This window comes from Tupaia chinensis, unplaced genomic scaffold (genome assembly GCF_000334495.1).
Source record: "Tupaia chinensis unplaced genomic scaffold, TupChi_1.0 Scaffold000001_1, whole genome shotgun sequence".
NCBI lineage: Eukaryota > Metazoa > Chordata > Mammalia > Scandentia > Tupaiidae > Tupaia > Tupaia belangeri.
Window position 1 is genome coordinate 5963403 of NW_006159427.1, and position 16434 is coordinate 5979836.

The window sequence follows — 16434 nt, forward strand, 5'->3', positions numbered from 1 at the left end:
TCTCTTGCCAATCTTAGTATCTTGTCTTTATCTGTGGTTTTGGTCAGTCTGGCTATAATGTGTCTTGGAGAAGATCTTGGGTTGATTCTATTTGGGGTCCTTTGTATTTCTTGTTACTGGATCTTTGAGTGCTTCTCTAGGTTTGGAAAGTTTTCTTGCAGGATTTCATGGGATAGATTATCAATGCCCTTATGAATCTCTTCGCCTTCTGGGATGCCAATTATCTGGATGTTTGGACGTTCAATGGTATCTAGTACTTCTTGTATATTATTCTCATTTTTGGGGGGCAATTTTCTGTCTTCATGGTGGGTTTTTCTAAGCCAGCAATTTTCCCTTCTACATCTGAGATTCTATTTTCTGTATGATCTAGTCTGCTTTTAATATTTTCAAGGGAGATTTTGACTTCCTGTAGTATAGCCTTCATCTCTAACAGTTCCATTTGATTCTTTTTAAAATTATTGTTCTTATTCTGCTTCCAGAAAGACATCTTCAAGCCCCACCAGCCCTGCGTAGCTGGAGCTGCCCACCTCAGAGAAAGTAGAAAGTGGCAAAGTTCTCTGCCTCCAGCCTATTTCTCCAGAATGCATGCTTTTTTAGGAGTTGAGGAGAAGTGACCATGACAGTTCTGGGGTTCCAAAGTAGCAGAGGTAATATTGGGAAGCTCTCTGGATGTCCCCAGGCTGGACCTCACTCTGGTGCCTGTGGCTGGGCCACTGGGCTGAAATGTACTGTTGGTTTACAAAGACACCTGCCAAGAGAGTATGCAGGAGAGTGGAGCCCATATACAGCCTGTGCTCTGTGCTGTGTTCACGGAGTCCCAACAGATGGAATCTTCAAGATTCATAAGTAAGAAATTGGAATTCCTAGGACCCTCAGAGATTTCTGAAATCATAAGTTATTCTGTATATTTTCCTAAACAGTTTATGTAATAATGAGTGACCATTTTAAATAATAATGAGTTACCATAATAAGAGTGTATCGTTTTCATAAGAATACATGATTCTTTTTTTCCTGGGAGAATTAAGCTAAAAATTTCAGAGGGTTTTCTGTGGAAAAAAAATCTGATAAATGCATGATTATTATTACACTTGATAACAGACATTTTATAATAGAAAGACTAAATGAGGGGAAAGTAACATAAAACAAATGCCAAATAAAAACCATTTTAAACATTAAGGGTGATGAAGAAAAAATTCTTTTATTTTACATTGATGTTGGTCAAATCATAAAGAATCACCAAGTTGAGCATTAGGGTTTCTTCAAATAAGCTCGTGTCTTTTTTTAAATATGAAAATGTTATTTTACTTGATTTTTAATTGATATTTAAAAGTGTATATGTTATAAATTTATGGGGTATATGTCATATTTCAATATAAATTAGATGTGATATGATTAAATGAAGCCAAGTAATCAATCTACTACAAATACTTATCATTTTCTTTGTGGCGTAAACATTTAAAATCTATTCGTGGCAACTTTGAAAAACACAATGCATTATTGTTATAGTTATCATTTTGTTTGATAATCAATAAAACTTATTCCCCTGCCTAACTGAAACTTTGTACCCTTTAATCAACATCTCCCTTTTCTCCACCTGTCTTCCTCCCTCAGCTCTGATAATCACTATTCTATTTCTACTTCTATGTGTTATGACTTTTTTTAGATTCCACATGGATGTGAAATCATGTGGAGTTTGTTCTTCTGTGCCTGACTTATTTTTCACTTAACATGATGTCCTGTCCTCCAGGTTCATTCATGTTGTCACAAATGATGAAATTTTCTTTTTATTTTTTAAGGCTGAATAGTATTCCATTGTACATATATACATCTTCTTTAACCACTGATCCCAGTGGATGTGACACACATGTTGCTTCCACATCCGGGCGATTGTAAATAATGCTGCCGTGAACGTGAGAGTGCATCTCTTTGGCATCCTGATTTCAATTTCTTTGACTATATATCCAGAAGTAAGATGACTGGATCATATGGTAATTCTATTTTTAATTTTCTGTGGAATCTTTATATTCTTTTCCATAATCACTGTATTAATTTATACTCTCACCAGTAGTACACAAGGGTTCCCTTTACTCCACATTCTTGCCAGCTCTTATCTTCCAATGTTTGGATAATGGGTATTCTAAGAGGTATGAAATGACATCTCATTGTATTTTGATTGACATTTCCCTGATGCTTAGTGATAATGAGCATTTCTTGATATATCTGTTGACCATTTGTATGTCCTCTTTTAAGAAACAACTATTTTGGTTCTCTGTCCATATTTAAATTGGAGTTTTTGTTTTCTTAAGTCTTGAATTCCTTATATATTTGGGGTATTAGCCCCTTATCAGATATATAGTATACCAATATTTTCTCCCAGTACATGGGTTGTCTCTTTACTCTATTAATTGGTTCTTTTTCTGTGCAAAAAGTTTTTGTAGTTTGGTGCAAGCTTAGTTGTTTACTTTGCTTTTCTGGTCTGTACTATTGGAGTCTTAACCATGCATTTCCTGTTTTCTTCCAGCAATTTTACATTTTCAGGTCTTATATTTAGGTCTTTAATTGATTTTGAGTTAATTTTTATATATGGAATGAGGTAATGGTTCAATTTTATTATTTTGGGTATGTATATCCGATTGTTCTAATTCCATTTATGGAAGACTGCTCTTTTCCCATTGAGTGATCTTGGTACCCCCTTTGTCAAAATTTCTGGGCTCCTTATCCTGTCCCACTTGTCAACTGTTTCTATGCCAGTACCATGCTGTTTTGATTATTATAGCTTTGTAATAGATTTTGAAGTCAGGTATAAATACAAAAATATTTTATCTGCTTGTCCCGATTTTTATTTGGCTACTGAAACATACATTGTTTTTTTTTTCCTAGTTCTGATTTTAGATCAGTTTCTGGTTGCATGAAGAATGTGTTAAGGGGTCATCAGAAAAATTGTGATTTATTTTTGCATAGGAAAATATAGAAGAAATATGTCATGACTATTCTGACAACCCAATAGAATACATATTCTCATCTCCTCACATTTTTTGTTAAACTATTCACAAAGAAAAATGTAATATATAACATTATATATAAATATGTTATATTTCACACATATATTATTTGTTATGTATATTACATAAATGTATTATAGCAAATATGCAAACACTGAAAAATGCCAGTAAACATTACTGGGTATATCCAAATAACATGACATTCAGATCTTTTAGCAAACGTTACAAAACTATACAGAACCAGGAGTCAAAATTGGAATTAGAATCAGTTAGGTGGCATGTTGGTTAAGGCAACTAGATCCAACATGGCTGACTGTGTGGTCTGTCTCGGCTTTGGCAGCCTGAAAAGCACACAGGGGTACGTGTGTGTGTGTGTGTGTGTGTGTGTGTGTGTGTGTGTGTGTGTGCACAAAATCCCAAGTGGAAAATGGAGGAGAAAGGATTGTAGTGTGACCATTCCCACTGTGAGGTGATTTTTCACTTTCCTTCTCTCTATTTCTGTCCCTCTCTCTCTGCCTTTCTCTGGTGATTGCGTATGTCCTATAGCAAAAATTGTTTTAATGGAAAAAAAAAACTGAATTATAAGTCCAAATGTCAATTTGAAAGACTTATTCTGCTTCTGCTTTATTTCTTGGAAATAAATAAGATTTGTGCAAAGTATGCTATGTACACAACTAATTAATATTTTATTCAAGAATGATTCACCATTAGTGGCAGGCACACAATGACAGACACACAGTACCTACTTTAGTCCATTTTGCTGCTAATAACAGAAAATCTATCTGCATTTGGATGGCGTCTAAAAACAGAGCTTTATTCAGCTCACACTTTGGAGGCCCAAGGTCCAGAGGCCTTACCTGGTGGGCATTTTGCAGAGTCCCAATCACATCACAAGGGCAAGATCAGAGGAGAACAGCTGAGTGTGTCTCCCTGTTCTGGTCTAGTTCCTTCTCCTTATAACCCCACCAGAATCCAGTCACGGGGCGGGGGTGGGGAGGAGTGGTACCCTAATAACCTTAACCCCAATCTCTTCTCAAAGGCCCCACCTTTCAACACCACAATTGGATCAAGTTCTTACTCTCTTAATCCTGTTACAATGGCTGGACCCATGAATCTGGGGAGACATATTGAAACCATAGTGGCAACACTCGCAAACAAAGCTAACTGATGAGAGTGGGGCCACGTTTCCCTACTTGTTCCTAATTGAGAGTCTGGACATGCCTACCTTCACCTTTGACTCAGCCATGAGCATTTTCCTGTTTCTGCTTTTTATGATGTCAGTGGATTCCTTGGAACCAGTAATGCCCCTATGATAATTATTCCACTTTAATTCTCAATGGAGACTTAGAATACCTTTTGCCATTTTCCCAATGTGTTTACTAAAGTTTCTTGGGATTCAGGATTCAGGAAAACATTGTTCAGAAAACATTTTTGGGGGAGAATTTCAACTGAGGCCATGTCCATTAGAGGAAGGGATGTTTTTCTTGCAGGAGAAGTTTTTCTGGTTCTCTTATGCCTATAAGACTGTCTGTGCAGACAAAAATGTGCACCCAGGCTATTTTACATGCGACCTTGAGGTCATCTGAAAAGCATGGAAAATACCCGCTAAAAATCTTGGAGTCATGTAAACATTTTTAAAAATGCAAAGCCACTGGCAAACGTGCTTGGCTGATCTAACCAAAGCCATGAGAAAGTAGGAGGAAAACATGAGGTAAGTCAAAATATTTATGTCACACGTACTTTTGGGCTTCAGCTTTAAACAAGGCCTATATATTATCAAATCTCCTATCCCAAGTCAGAAAGGAATATTAATCTGGGTTTTGACAAACCATTTTCTTTGCCCTATCCATCACTCAAGTACTTAAATACATTATGTAAACCAGTTCTCATGTAAAATATTTTCATATATGTTATCTGACTTGAGAGAAATAGAAACTGGCCAGTACATGTTTTAAGTACCTGCAATATACCAGGCACCATGCTATTTATTTCCAGTGTGTTTCCTCAATCATTAAAATAATACTACAATATAGGTATTTCATTCTATTGAAAAAATTAAGGCTCAAAACCACAACTTGTCAAGTCACTGCTAATGATACAGTTTAGAATTTAACCGAAGTTCAGCCTCAAAAATCTATGCTCTTTCTACCATTCCATATTGAAAGTCATAAAATGGGAGAAATCACAATACCTGATGTCTGCCATGCATATTCCCCACTCCCCAGTCAGGAAAGAGGGCTGGTACTAGGCAGCCTGTCTGCACTGTGAGGACTAATGTTTTTTTTTTTTTTTTTTGGAGAGGTTTTTGCTATTGGGCCTATGTGCTTGCCAGACAGACAGAGAGAGACAGAGAGACAGAAAGCGAGAAATCACCCCCCAGGGGGGATGGCCACACCTCAATCCCTTCTCCTACATTCTCCTCTCGGGATCTTGGGCACACACACGCGCCCGGCGTGAGTTTTAAGCCACCGGGTCCAGGACGCGAACCATGGTCGACTACATGGGAGTCCAGCGACATAGCCATTACGCTAACTGCTGGTCCTGGTGAAAACTAATTTTCATCCTCAGGGTAATAAGATCTTTCCCAATGCACACTTACATACCAACAGGGATTCTTTCTACCCTTATTTGAGAGGAGCATACAATAAACTTGAAAGCAGAAAGCTTATACATTCTGGAAAAAAGGGCTAAAATTCCAAACATATTTTTTTTAAAGTCTTTCTTACCTTTAAATATTTCACCAGCTTCTGAATTTGCCAATATTCTGATGGCAAATCTGCATTTGCCTCCTGACGATGATCAACTGGCTCTTCATCTTCCTCACTCTCTGAAGAGCTCTCACTAATAATTTCCTCGGGTTTTTCAATACTCTTACTAAGAACAATAGCAAATATATACATATAAGCTACAGCATGGACAGCGGTACAATGATAGCATTTTGGCCACACGTATATTAAGCATTAGGTAAGACAGCAACACCTTCTGAGTTCTAGAAGATCTCTGTTAAGATCTATAGTGGGAGATGAATAAACCACATCTCTAATGGCAAGCGCAGTTCAGTATGGGTACAATATTAATAACACAGAAAACAGTGAGAATTAAGCAAGGGAATTAGGTAAATGTCCTAAGACTGTCCTTTACAATAAGACAGCCACTAGTTGCATGTGTTTATCTATATTTACATTTATTTAAATTCTCTTATTTAACTAAAATTGGATAAAATTCAACATTCACTTTTCAACTACCCCAGGCACATTTCAAATACTTGACAGTCCCCTGGGCTGGCGGGCACCATAATGGACAGCTCAGATACCAGCTGTTTCTGTTGTTGCAGAAAGTTCAATTGGGCAGGGCTGCCAATGGCTTAACGTGAAAGTCTCTCTCTTCCCAAAGAGAGCCAATATTTAGCACATCCCTTTTTGTAATGCCTTCATTACAGTACTTGGCAGAGCATAAGATGTCAAAGCATCAATGATATGAACACAGCCAGCTCAGGACCAAAGGGTTAACCATTGGCTCCTGGGGACACTGGCATGCTGAATGTTAAGTTCCACACAAGCACATCACATTCTGTGGTTTACACTAGGCCAACACTATCATCAGAACCTTGGGCAGATCTCTAGAGATGGCCATGGCCGTGGCCGAACATGCCCTGTGCCCCTGCTGAGGCCCCTCATGCACACTCATTTACCCACCATCTCCACCTCCCACTGCTGGCTTTGGGTCACCAAATTCATGAGGATGTCTCAGAAACTGCACATCCAACACTTACCCGTGAAGAGGAGGTAAGCCCAGGGTACTTATCTCCATCTTGTTTCCAGTATTCCAGCTTTTATGTGCCAAAAGTAACTTTTCAAATATTCTATCTAATGTTAATATTAAATAAGGCCAATAGCAACAACCAGTTATGGGCACTGATCATGTCCCAGTTACTTGATATTTATTATTTCCAAACCTCACAACTACCTTGTAGGGTAGGCTCTACATTTCCCATACTACAAGTAAGAAAACCAATGCACAAAGCAATTAAGAGGAGAGAAAGTATTTCCCTTGAAGGCTCCAAAATTACTTAAAACCAGCCCTGACAGTAGCATATTAAGGTGGCCTTCAATATCAAAGTCACAAGGTCAATGACTAGTACATAACATGTAACCCCACAGTTCCTTTCCCCTGTTCCAAAATCCAAAAAGTTCTGAAAATTGTTTTTTTTCCACACTGGATTTAATTTGTTGCCAAGGCCTTACCTAAAATGTCCATGGATTTGATTATAGAGTTTTGGCCAAAACCCCAAATAGAGGCACTATTTTTAATTGATTTTTTCATAACTCCACACATTTAGCCCTAAGATTTCAGAAGAACAGACTGTGGGTCAATATCTCATTTTAATTCTCCCAATAGTCTACAAATTATTGGTGCTGTTATTACCTTCATTATAGATATACTGAGCTAAGAAATAATTTGAACAAACTCCATGGGAGTAAGTGACTTTGTTAGAATAAATAGTATAATAAGTATACCATAGACAAGTAATCCTGTCACTAACAATTCAACAAAGTTCTTGCCACGGGATGTGTATGCTCACCAGAGAGAGACAGTGAGAGGGAAAGTGAGAAATCACCCCCTAGGAGGATGGCCACGCCACAGTCCCTTCTCTTCCATTCTCTTCCTAGGGTTTTGGGCATGCATGCACACACAACCAATGTGATTTTTTTTTTTTAAGAGAGATTTTTTGCTATAGGGCCTGTGTGCTCACCAGAGAGACAGAGAGACAGAAGGCAAGAAATCAACCTCCCCACCCTCAGAGGGGATGGCCATGCTGCAATCTCTTCTATTCTATTCTCCTCTCAGAATTTTGGGCACATACGCATACAAACCCAGCATGAGCTTTAAGTCACCGGGTCCAGCACTTGAACTGGGGTCAACTACATGGGGATCAAGTGAAGTAACCATTGCATTCTGCTAGTCACTCCCAATGTGATTTTCAAGCCTCCAAGTCTGGGACTTGAACTGTAGTTGGCTATGTGGGAGTCCAGCACCTTAACCACTACACCACCTACTAGCCCCTCAATATATACTTCTCATTAAGAAGAACAAACTAGAAGAACTGTTACAGAATATGTAACGATCGATGTTGAAGACAATGGATATATCTATACCCTTGATTTGATTATTACATACTGTATGCATGCTTTGAAAAACCATACTGTACTCCACAAAGATGTACAATGATTATTTGTAAACCAGGAATCATAATTTCAAAAAAGAAAGAAGAAATAGCTTTATGAAAGGAGCTGTCCATCCTGATTCCGGAAGGACCTGGAGTAATCAACTTCCATGCACTCTGGTATTGAATAAGCATGAAATACGTATTAAATGCTGTTGTTATCATGCCTATTCATTCTACACATATGTGGTGAGGGCCTAATGGGAGCCAGGTATCATGGGAATACTACTAAAGAATGCTGTCTTTCTGTGTCTTTCTCAAACTACTGGGAAAAACTGTGATTTTGTTTTTGAAGATCTGGTTTGTTTTCATCTTAGAGACTTTGAATTATGTTGCTGGCTAGGTTTTTGATCTTTACCTTGATTATCAGCAAGTAGAGAATCAAACCTGTAATCTGTCTATAATAACTGTCTAAGGTCCCCATTTTTTCTTTCCCAGCACCTCTCTTTCCTTTTAGCTTTAATCCCTATCTGAAAACTGTTATTCTTATGTTTTCTCACATATCATCTAGTGGGGTCCACAAAGGAAGGACCATATCTGTTTTATTTACTGTCTCCCAGAGCCTAGCACATAGATGGCACTCGGTAAGAAGGAAGAATGAATCAATTAAAGCATGTATTGTATGAATGAGTGGACAAGCAAATAAACAAATCCAGACTAGATTAAGAGTTTGGAAGCAAAGTCTTTCAGGTGATAAAATCCGGAAGTGGTGCCAGGAATGCGCTGCTGGAGAGGAGGCAACAGTCAGTGGAATTGAAACCAAAGAACTTACAAGACAAGGGCTGGGATTGACCTTCCACTTGGGATTTGAAGTTTCGCAGGATGCTGGTGGGAAGTGGGGTGAAGCTGACCACGAGTGGACACCAAATCATCAGTGATGGATCCATAGGAGACAGCAGGAAGGAGAGAGGGCTGTGTCTGCCTCCAAGGAAAGGAGGTCTAATACAAAGAGGAGCAAGGCAGCGTGAGACACAACGCCGAGAACGCTGCCTCCTGCCCATGCTGTTTGGTTACGCAGGCCATGGGGCAAAGAAGATCTGAAGGAGAATCACTGCCCTCGTGGAAAAATCCCAGTCAGCGCAAAGAAGAGGAGACTGGAGGCTTTTGTGTACAGTCTGAGGACGTAAGGAAATTTTTTTTCTTATATATTATGAGGAGACTCAAAGAAAAGGCTTACAAATAAAAACAATGTGGAAAGATCATTCAGATGGAGGTACTGCAGAACGGCATGGGGATGAGAGCCCAGGAGAAGAGAGGGCTCATTCAGGTTTGGGTTAGAGCGCTGTCTGTGGATAGGAAGAGCTCACGGAGCCTACCAACCACCCTGGCCTACTATGTCCTTTCTGAGCCCCATTTATGGGAGGGTTATTGACATCCTAGAGAGGGCAAACCAGAGATGAAAAAGGGTTATCTGTAGGTATTTAATTTGGATTTAGAAAAGTTGTGTTAGTAGAATCAGGATAGTTATGCTAATATTATAAGACTGTTATGCAGAAGATGAAGAACACTTTAGAAGCCTCTAATTCAAAATCAAGTTCATAGACAGGGCTAGTTCATTTGAGCCTTCATAAGCATATCTGACTCTCATTTTCTTTCTTTTTCTCCTTCCTTTCCTCTCTCTAAGCCCTCATGGCTTTTCTTTCAGAACAATATTTTCTATTCTATCCCATTTATGATCACACTAGGGGGAAATGAGTAATTTTTACATTTTACCTATTAATAAAATTACATGATTCTATTAATTTCTCATGTGTTTCTTGGCAGAAAGCCCCAATTCGTGCACTTCCCAAAGCCAACTTGTGTATAACCACAGTGACTGTGCTCTTCTCTGGACCGCAGTAGTGAGAAAACTTGAACTGAAGTACATGATTCTAATTCAATGAGCCACATGACTTAAAGGTTCAGTTCATCTATTCTCTTGTCCAAAAGATGTCAAGAAAGTTGGGTTGGTTACATAGGAAAAACAGTAGATTAGGTCCATCCAGGAAATGACATAAATTTAACTTAAAGGTCCTAGATTGAAGTGCAGACTAAATTCTCAAGAGAATCTCTAAATTTACTCCCCTTTAGCCTAGCAAGCTCCTAGAGTGGAAGGCAGAGTGTACTAGGTCTATCCAAAAAATCACATAAATAAGTAACACCTCCAGAGAAATCTTTCCCTTTGTTTTCATTGATGAGTCTTTTGACACCTAATTTTAAACTAGTGTCCCTATTTTATATGATTTCCTTCCTTTCTTGTCCCACTACAACTATACATCTAGGAGAGGAAAAAGAAGCAAACTTCAATGTTTAACCCATTTGTAAACTACACATTAAAAAATACTTCTCTACCATATCCCTATACCTATGAATAGATGTAAAGGCATCATTTTTATTATTGAATCATAGTGGTTGCTTGGATATATTCCAATACATTCCAAGAACTTTACCTTATCTATCATGGAAAAACAGAATTAAAGTATGAGTTTATCTTGGTGCAAACATTTTTGAAATCCATGCATAGTTTTTCATAATATGCATTATTATTAACTATTTGAAACTATTACCTTGAAGTTCTCTAGCTCACTAAAACCCAATTTAGAATTAACATACAGGCCAATCCATGGCACAGGAATAATGTACTACTCAAGAAAACCCAGATCCCACACGGCAACCAAAGTCTGATTCCCCAGCCTGGTTAATTTGAAACACATGGATGGACACATGAATGAAGCCTAAGATCTAACAGGCTGGAGGACTGAAGGGGATCACAACATGACCAGACCCTGTGGAGGGTACCCATCCCTCTCCCCCCTCTGTCCTCGCTCAGTCTCTCTCACTTATGCATGCTTATCATAAATAAAGAAAAATTTAAAAAGTAAAATTGAAATACTTTAGGTCAAATATCCATTTCAGGAAAGATGAAGTAGATATACTTTTCCCTATTCCTCCCATTAAGTACTAACTACAGCTAAAATCCTGGATATTGGGGCCAGTCAGGTAGCATGGTTAAGGCAGCTGGAGCCCACATAACCAACTTCATGGTTTGAGTCCTAGACTAAATAGCTTGAATCATATGCCGTGTGTGTGTGTGTGTGTGTGTGTATGCCCAAAATCCTAAAAGTAGAATGGAGAAGGGACTGCAGTATAACCATCTCCTGAGGGTAGGGTGGGGGGGGTGCTTCCTCATTTTCTCTGTCTCTCTCCAGTACGTTCACACATCCTCTTGACAAATTAAAAAAATAATAATAATCCTGGGGCCACCAGGTGACATGGTGGTTAAGGCACTGGACTACCACATGGTCAACTGCAGTTTGAGGTCCCAACCAGGCAACTTGAAAATTATGCATGTCCAAGGTCCTGAGAGGAGAATGGAGAAGAAGGAATTGCAAGGTGGCTGTTCCCCCAGAAGGACTTCTCACTTTCCCTCTCTCTAAGAGGGAAAGAATTTGTCTAAGAATTTGTCACCAACAAACATACCCAAAAAAATGGCTAAAGAAAGTCATCTAAACAGAAATGAAAGCAGGATTCTTTGAACATCAGAGAGGAAGAAATAACAAGGGAAAGAACAAAAAATATGGGAAAATTACACTTGATGGCTGAAGCAAAATTAGAGTACTCTGTATCTCTCTCTCTCCAGTAAGCACACATGCCCTATAGAAAAAAATTCTAAAAAAAAAAAAAAAAAGAAAAAAAGAAAAAGAAAAGATCCTGGATATTATATGTAAACAAACATAAGATAACTCTGAAAGGTAGAGAGAAAAAGGATCCAGAGGTCCGAGAAGCAACATAACTGAATTTCTTTTTGTCCCTAGACTATGTACTGGAGGATGCTAGCAAGGCCAAAACTCCAATGCTTGCAGACAGAGAAAGTACCAAAGGAAAGCCTGCTCGTTCTAGTCAAAGGCCTGCGAAGGAACATATTTGCGGCAATACATTTTATGGTCAAATATTTAAATTCTACAGATAAAAATATCTTGAAAGTAGCCGGAAAAAAAATGCATTACATATAGCAGGACTACAGATTCAATAATAGCAATTTCTCATCAGACACCATGGAGGCCAACATTTTTCAAGTGGAAGCCGAGAGTTTTTTTTAACCCAAAAGCAAAAAACTCAGATTGAGGCTCTGTTTCTTTGTTTTCTCCTCCTGGTTTTTAATCTCTAAATTGTTGAGATTGGCTAAATTCTATTGTTCTCTAGCAAAAATATCCTCTAGGAATGAGGGGAAATCAAGATGTTTTCAGATGAAGGAAAGCTAAGAATTTGTCACCAACAAACCTACCCAGAAGAATGGCTAAAGAAAGTTATCTAAACAGAAATGAAAGAAGGATTCTCTGGACATCAGAGAGGAAGAAATAATAAGGGAAAGAACAAAAAATATGGGAACAGTACACTAAATCACTGAAGCAAAATTAGAGTGCTCTGTAGTCTGCTTCTCAATGCATATAGTGAAATATTTAAGATGACTATATGGAAATGGGGGACAGAGGAAAGCAAAGGGAGGCAAAGTTTCCATACTTGTCTCCAAGTGCACGCTAGCAAGCTTTAAGTATGTATATATAATATAATACCTACAGAAGACAAATACCAAAAAAACTAAACAAAGAGACAGACCCCAAAACACTCTAGACAAATCAAAGTGGAATGTTAAAGTGTTCAAGTAATCCACAGAAAGACATGAAAAAAGAAAAATTTTAAAAAGAAACAAACAGAACTCAATACATAAAATGACAGACATAGAGACCCCTTTAAGGATGCCCCCCCTACTCCCTCTGGAAATAAATTTTTAAAAAAGCAGAAATTGATATATTCACATTGGATTAAGTAGACTTCAGGAGGGAAAAAAAAAACATGTACCAGGGACAGAGGGTCATTAGATAATGATAAAACAGTAATCAAGTAGGAGCCACAGCAATCCTAAATAGGTATATACCAAACAACAGAGCTACAAACTCTATGAAGCCAAAACAGAAAAAGAGAAATAGAAATATTTCACCCCTTTCTCAAAAACTCATAGAATAACTGGAAAGAAAACAAGCAAGGATATAGAAGAAATCAATAACACCATCAAACATCATAGTTTAATCCTCTTTATCTAACTCTACCCCCCATGACAGCAGAATATATGTCTTTTTTTTTTTTTGGAGAGGTTTTTGCTATAGGGCACGTGTGCTCACCAGACAGACAGAGAGAGAGACAGAGAAACAGAAAATGAGAAATCACCCCCCAGGGGGGATGGCCATGCCGCAATCCCTTCTCCTCCATTCTCCTCTCGGGATCTTGGGCACGCACGCACACGCGCCCGGCGTCAGTTTTAAGCCACCGGGTCCAGGACGCAAACCGCGGTTGACTACATGGGAGTCCAGCGACATAGCCATTACGCTAACTGCTGGTCCCAAGAATATATGTTCTTGTCAAGCACCCAAAGAACCTATACCAAGGGATCCTGAGGTATACAAAACCTAAACCTCTTTAAATGAATTGAAATTGCATACAATGTGTGCACTGATAATGATGCTGAAAGGGGAAGTATGTAGCACTAAACGCTTATAATAAAAGAAGAAAAATCTGAAATTACAAAATGAAGAGTAAAGTAAACCCCCAGAAAAGAAAAGAAATAATAAAGAGCAGTAAATAAAATTGAATAAAAAAACAGAAAAACAATTTGAAAAATGAATCAAACAAATGGTGACTCTTGAAAATAGCAATAAAATTGACAAACTTCTAGTAGACTGAAAAAAAAGACACAGATGGTTAGTATCAGGAGTGAAACATAGCATATATCACTACAGATCCTACAGACAATAAGGGGAACAATGAATTACCATCTATATCTACACAAATTTGACCATTTAGATAAAATAGACCAATCTTTTTAAAAGTACACTACTACAGTTTACTTAATATGAAACAGATCATTTTAGACAGCTCTATAGCTACAAATGAAATTTAATTTATAATTTTAAAACTCAAAACAAATTTTAATTTCCAATTGGTTTTACTGAAGGAGAATTTTCTTTCTTTCTTTAGTTTTTACTATAGGTTACATGTGCTTGCCAAAAAGAGAGAGAGAGAGAGAGAAAGTGAGAAATCACACCTAGGGTGGTGGGGTGGCTATGCCACAGTCCCTTCTTCATTCTCCTCTTGGGATTTTGGGCACACACACAAACAAAACACACCTAGTGTGGCTTCTCAAGCCACCAGGCCTAGAGCTTGAATCACTCAGTCAGCCATGTGGGATCCAGCTTGTAAGACCTCTCTGCACTGTACTTGCAACTGACTGTGAATCTATATATATATTTTTTTCAAAATAAAAAGCTTTAAAAAGTTAATTATCAAACAAATTGAATATGTTATGATGGTGGAACCCACCCCCTCCCCCCAAAAAAACTTAAAACAGCATAAATGCAGTAGAGTCTTAAAGATTTCCCCCCTGGATGCAAGCACTATAAAGTTGAATTTCTGTCATTTCTTCCCACCACATTGAAACTATCAAAAGTGGCTGATCCTTGTCTTCCAGATATGTCACTTTTGTTGTCAAACTAAAAGGAAAGTCATTTACTAATGGGCCTTCTGTTAGCTGTCCTAATTAGAAATAATATATATCACTTTAGAATTGTCAGTCACTGGGGATCAACAAAGGGAGGCCAGACAGATGACATAACTGCTAGGACTTGACTGTTCAGAGGCAGGAGAGCAGCCAGGAGCCCTCTGCTCCCAGCATGTAGTTGGCTGTTCTTTGCATCAACTTCATTTCTTTTCCCAGAGTCAACCAATAGCAGTAAACCCCAGTGTTTCAAGTAAATACACTAAAAGGGCATCTTGTAAATGTATTTAAAGAAATCCAGTACTATACTTTTTACTAACGTTCTCAGGAACCGTGTATATAAATATAATGGCAAGAACACCCTTAGCAAGCCTGCTAACTAGCTCACTGGCTACGGGTGGGTTTCAGGAACTACTCATGCTAACAGTAACATACCGGAGTAACTGAGCTCTTCCAGGTGAAATAGATGTTCTTGTTTTGTCCAGTCTTGTCCCGTGTTTTTCCTCTTGGCTATCTTTCACTAAGCTTTTGCGGCTAAAAAGACAATCAACTTTATTGATTAATTTAGGCAGATGAATAGGAAGTAAAAGATGAAAATGCATTCAAATGCTCCATCATTTTCATGCACCCCAATGAAGTCTTGCTGACACAGAGAATGACTGTGAGTCCCAGCCTGCTGACACTCGGAGATGTCTCTTTTGTTCTTCTATCACAGCCATGAGTTTCATGTACTAAAGGAATAGTCTGTCGGTCCACCTTTGTATAGGAACAGGCCTTGGTAGGTTGCCATTGTGTCAGTCCTTTGCCTATGCATCTCCTCTAAAGTAATTGCCCTCAGTTACAGTTTCCCAGTTTCTTATCTTACCAGCCCGACTTGTAACAGGGCACCTGCACCCCGTTTTTCCAGGTTTAGCATAGTCCTTGGCACACACTGTGTTCTCATGAAATACTTGCTAAGGAAATTTGTCATTAAAAGAAAAAGCACATGGAAATACCAGTATTTTAAAATTCACTTCCCAGTGAAGAGTTGCCCATACTTTTTTGATTTTTAGACTCACTCTTTCAAAAACTGTTACAAAGGTCAAACGGCCCTAAACTGATGAGAGTTAGAGGAGCGAGAATGTCTCTCCTTCCACAGGACTCCTTTCCGATGGTCCTTACTCAGGATGTTGTCACCCAGTAGGCCAAGGCAGCAAAGGAGGTGTGGGTTCAATTTCCAGCCAGGCACGGTGGCTTGTGCTTGTCATCCCAGCTACTCAGGAGGCTGAGGCAGAAGAATGCCAACACCACAAGACCCTGTCTAAAAATACCACACACACATATGCACACATGTATATATGTGGGTATACACACACACACACACACACACACATGCACAGACACGTGCTTTTTGTGCATCTGACTGCCTTGGCATCTAAGTGATGCTGGCCCTTAACCTTTGCTTTAGCACCTATTTGTAGAGGACCCCAAAATATACTTGTTTTGTATATTTCCCACATTCATCACACCAGTGTCCACTGTCCATTGTGAGCCTATTGATGTTTCTGAGACTCTAGCCTTTTCTACAGTATTAAAGTTCTGTTAAAGGAGAAGACACCAACTCTATGAAGTTTTCTCTACTCCCTTCAAGCTCTGGCAGAACCAACTTTGACAGATCCCTACTGCTCTGTTTACAATTC

General features: G+C 38.6%; 1 protein-coding gene across 1 annotated transcript in view; it reads right to left on the minus strand.

Moving 5' to 3' along the window:
- The window catches only part of ODAD2 (outer dynein arm docking complex subunit 2), a 203016-nt gene that overhangs the window by 162583 nt on the left and 23999 nt on the right, over positions 1–16434 (minus strand). The window contains exons 8-9 of the mRNA XM_006139755.3: positions 15191–15289; positions 5729–5876 (exon numbers count right to left, since the gene is read on the minus strand). Of these exons, the coding sequence (XP_006139817.1) occupies positions 5729–5876; positions 15191–15289 (247 nt within the window). The remainder of the gene's footprint in view (positions 1–5728; positions 5877–15190; positions 15290–16434) is intronic.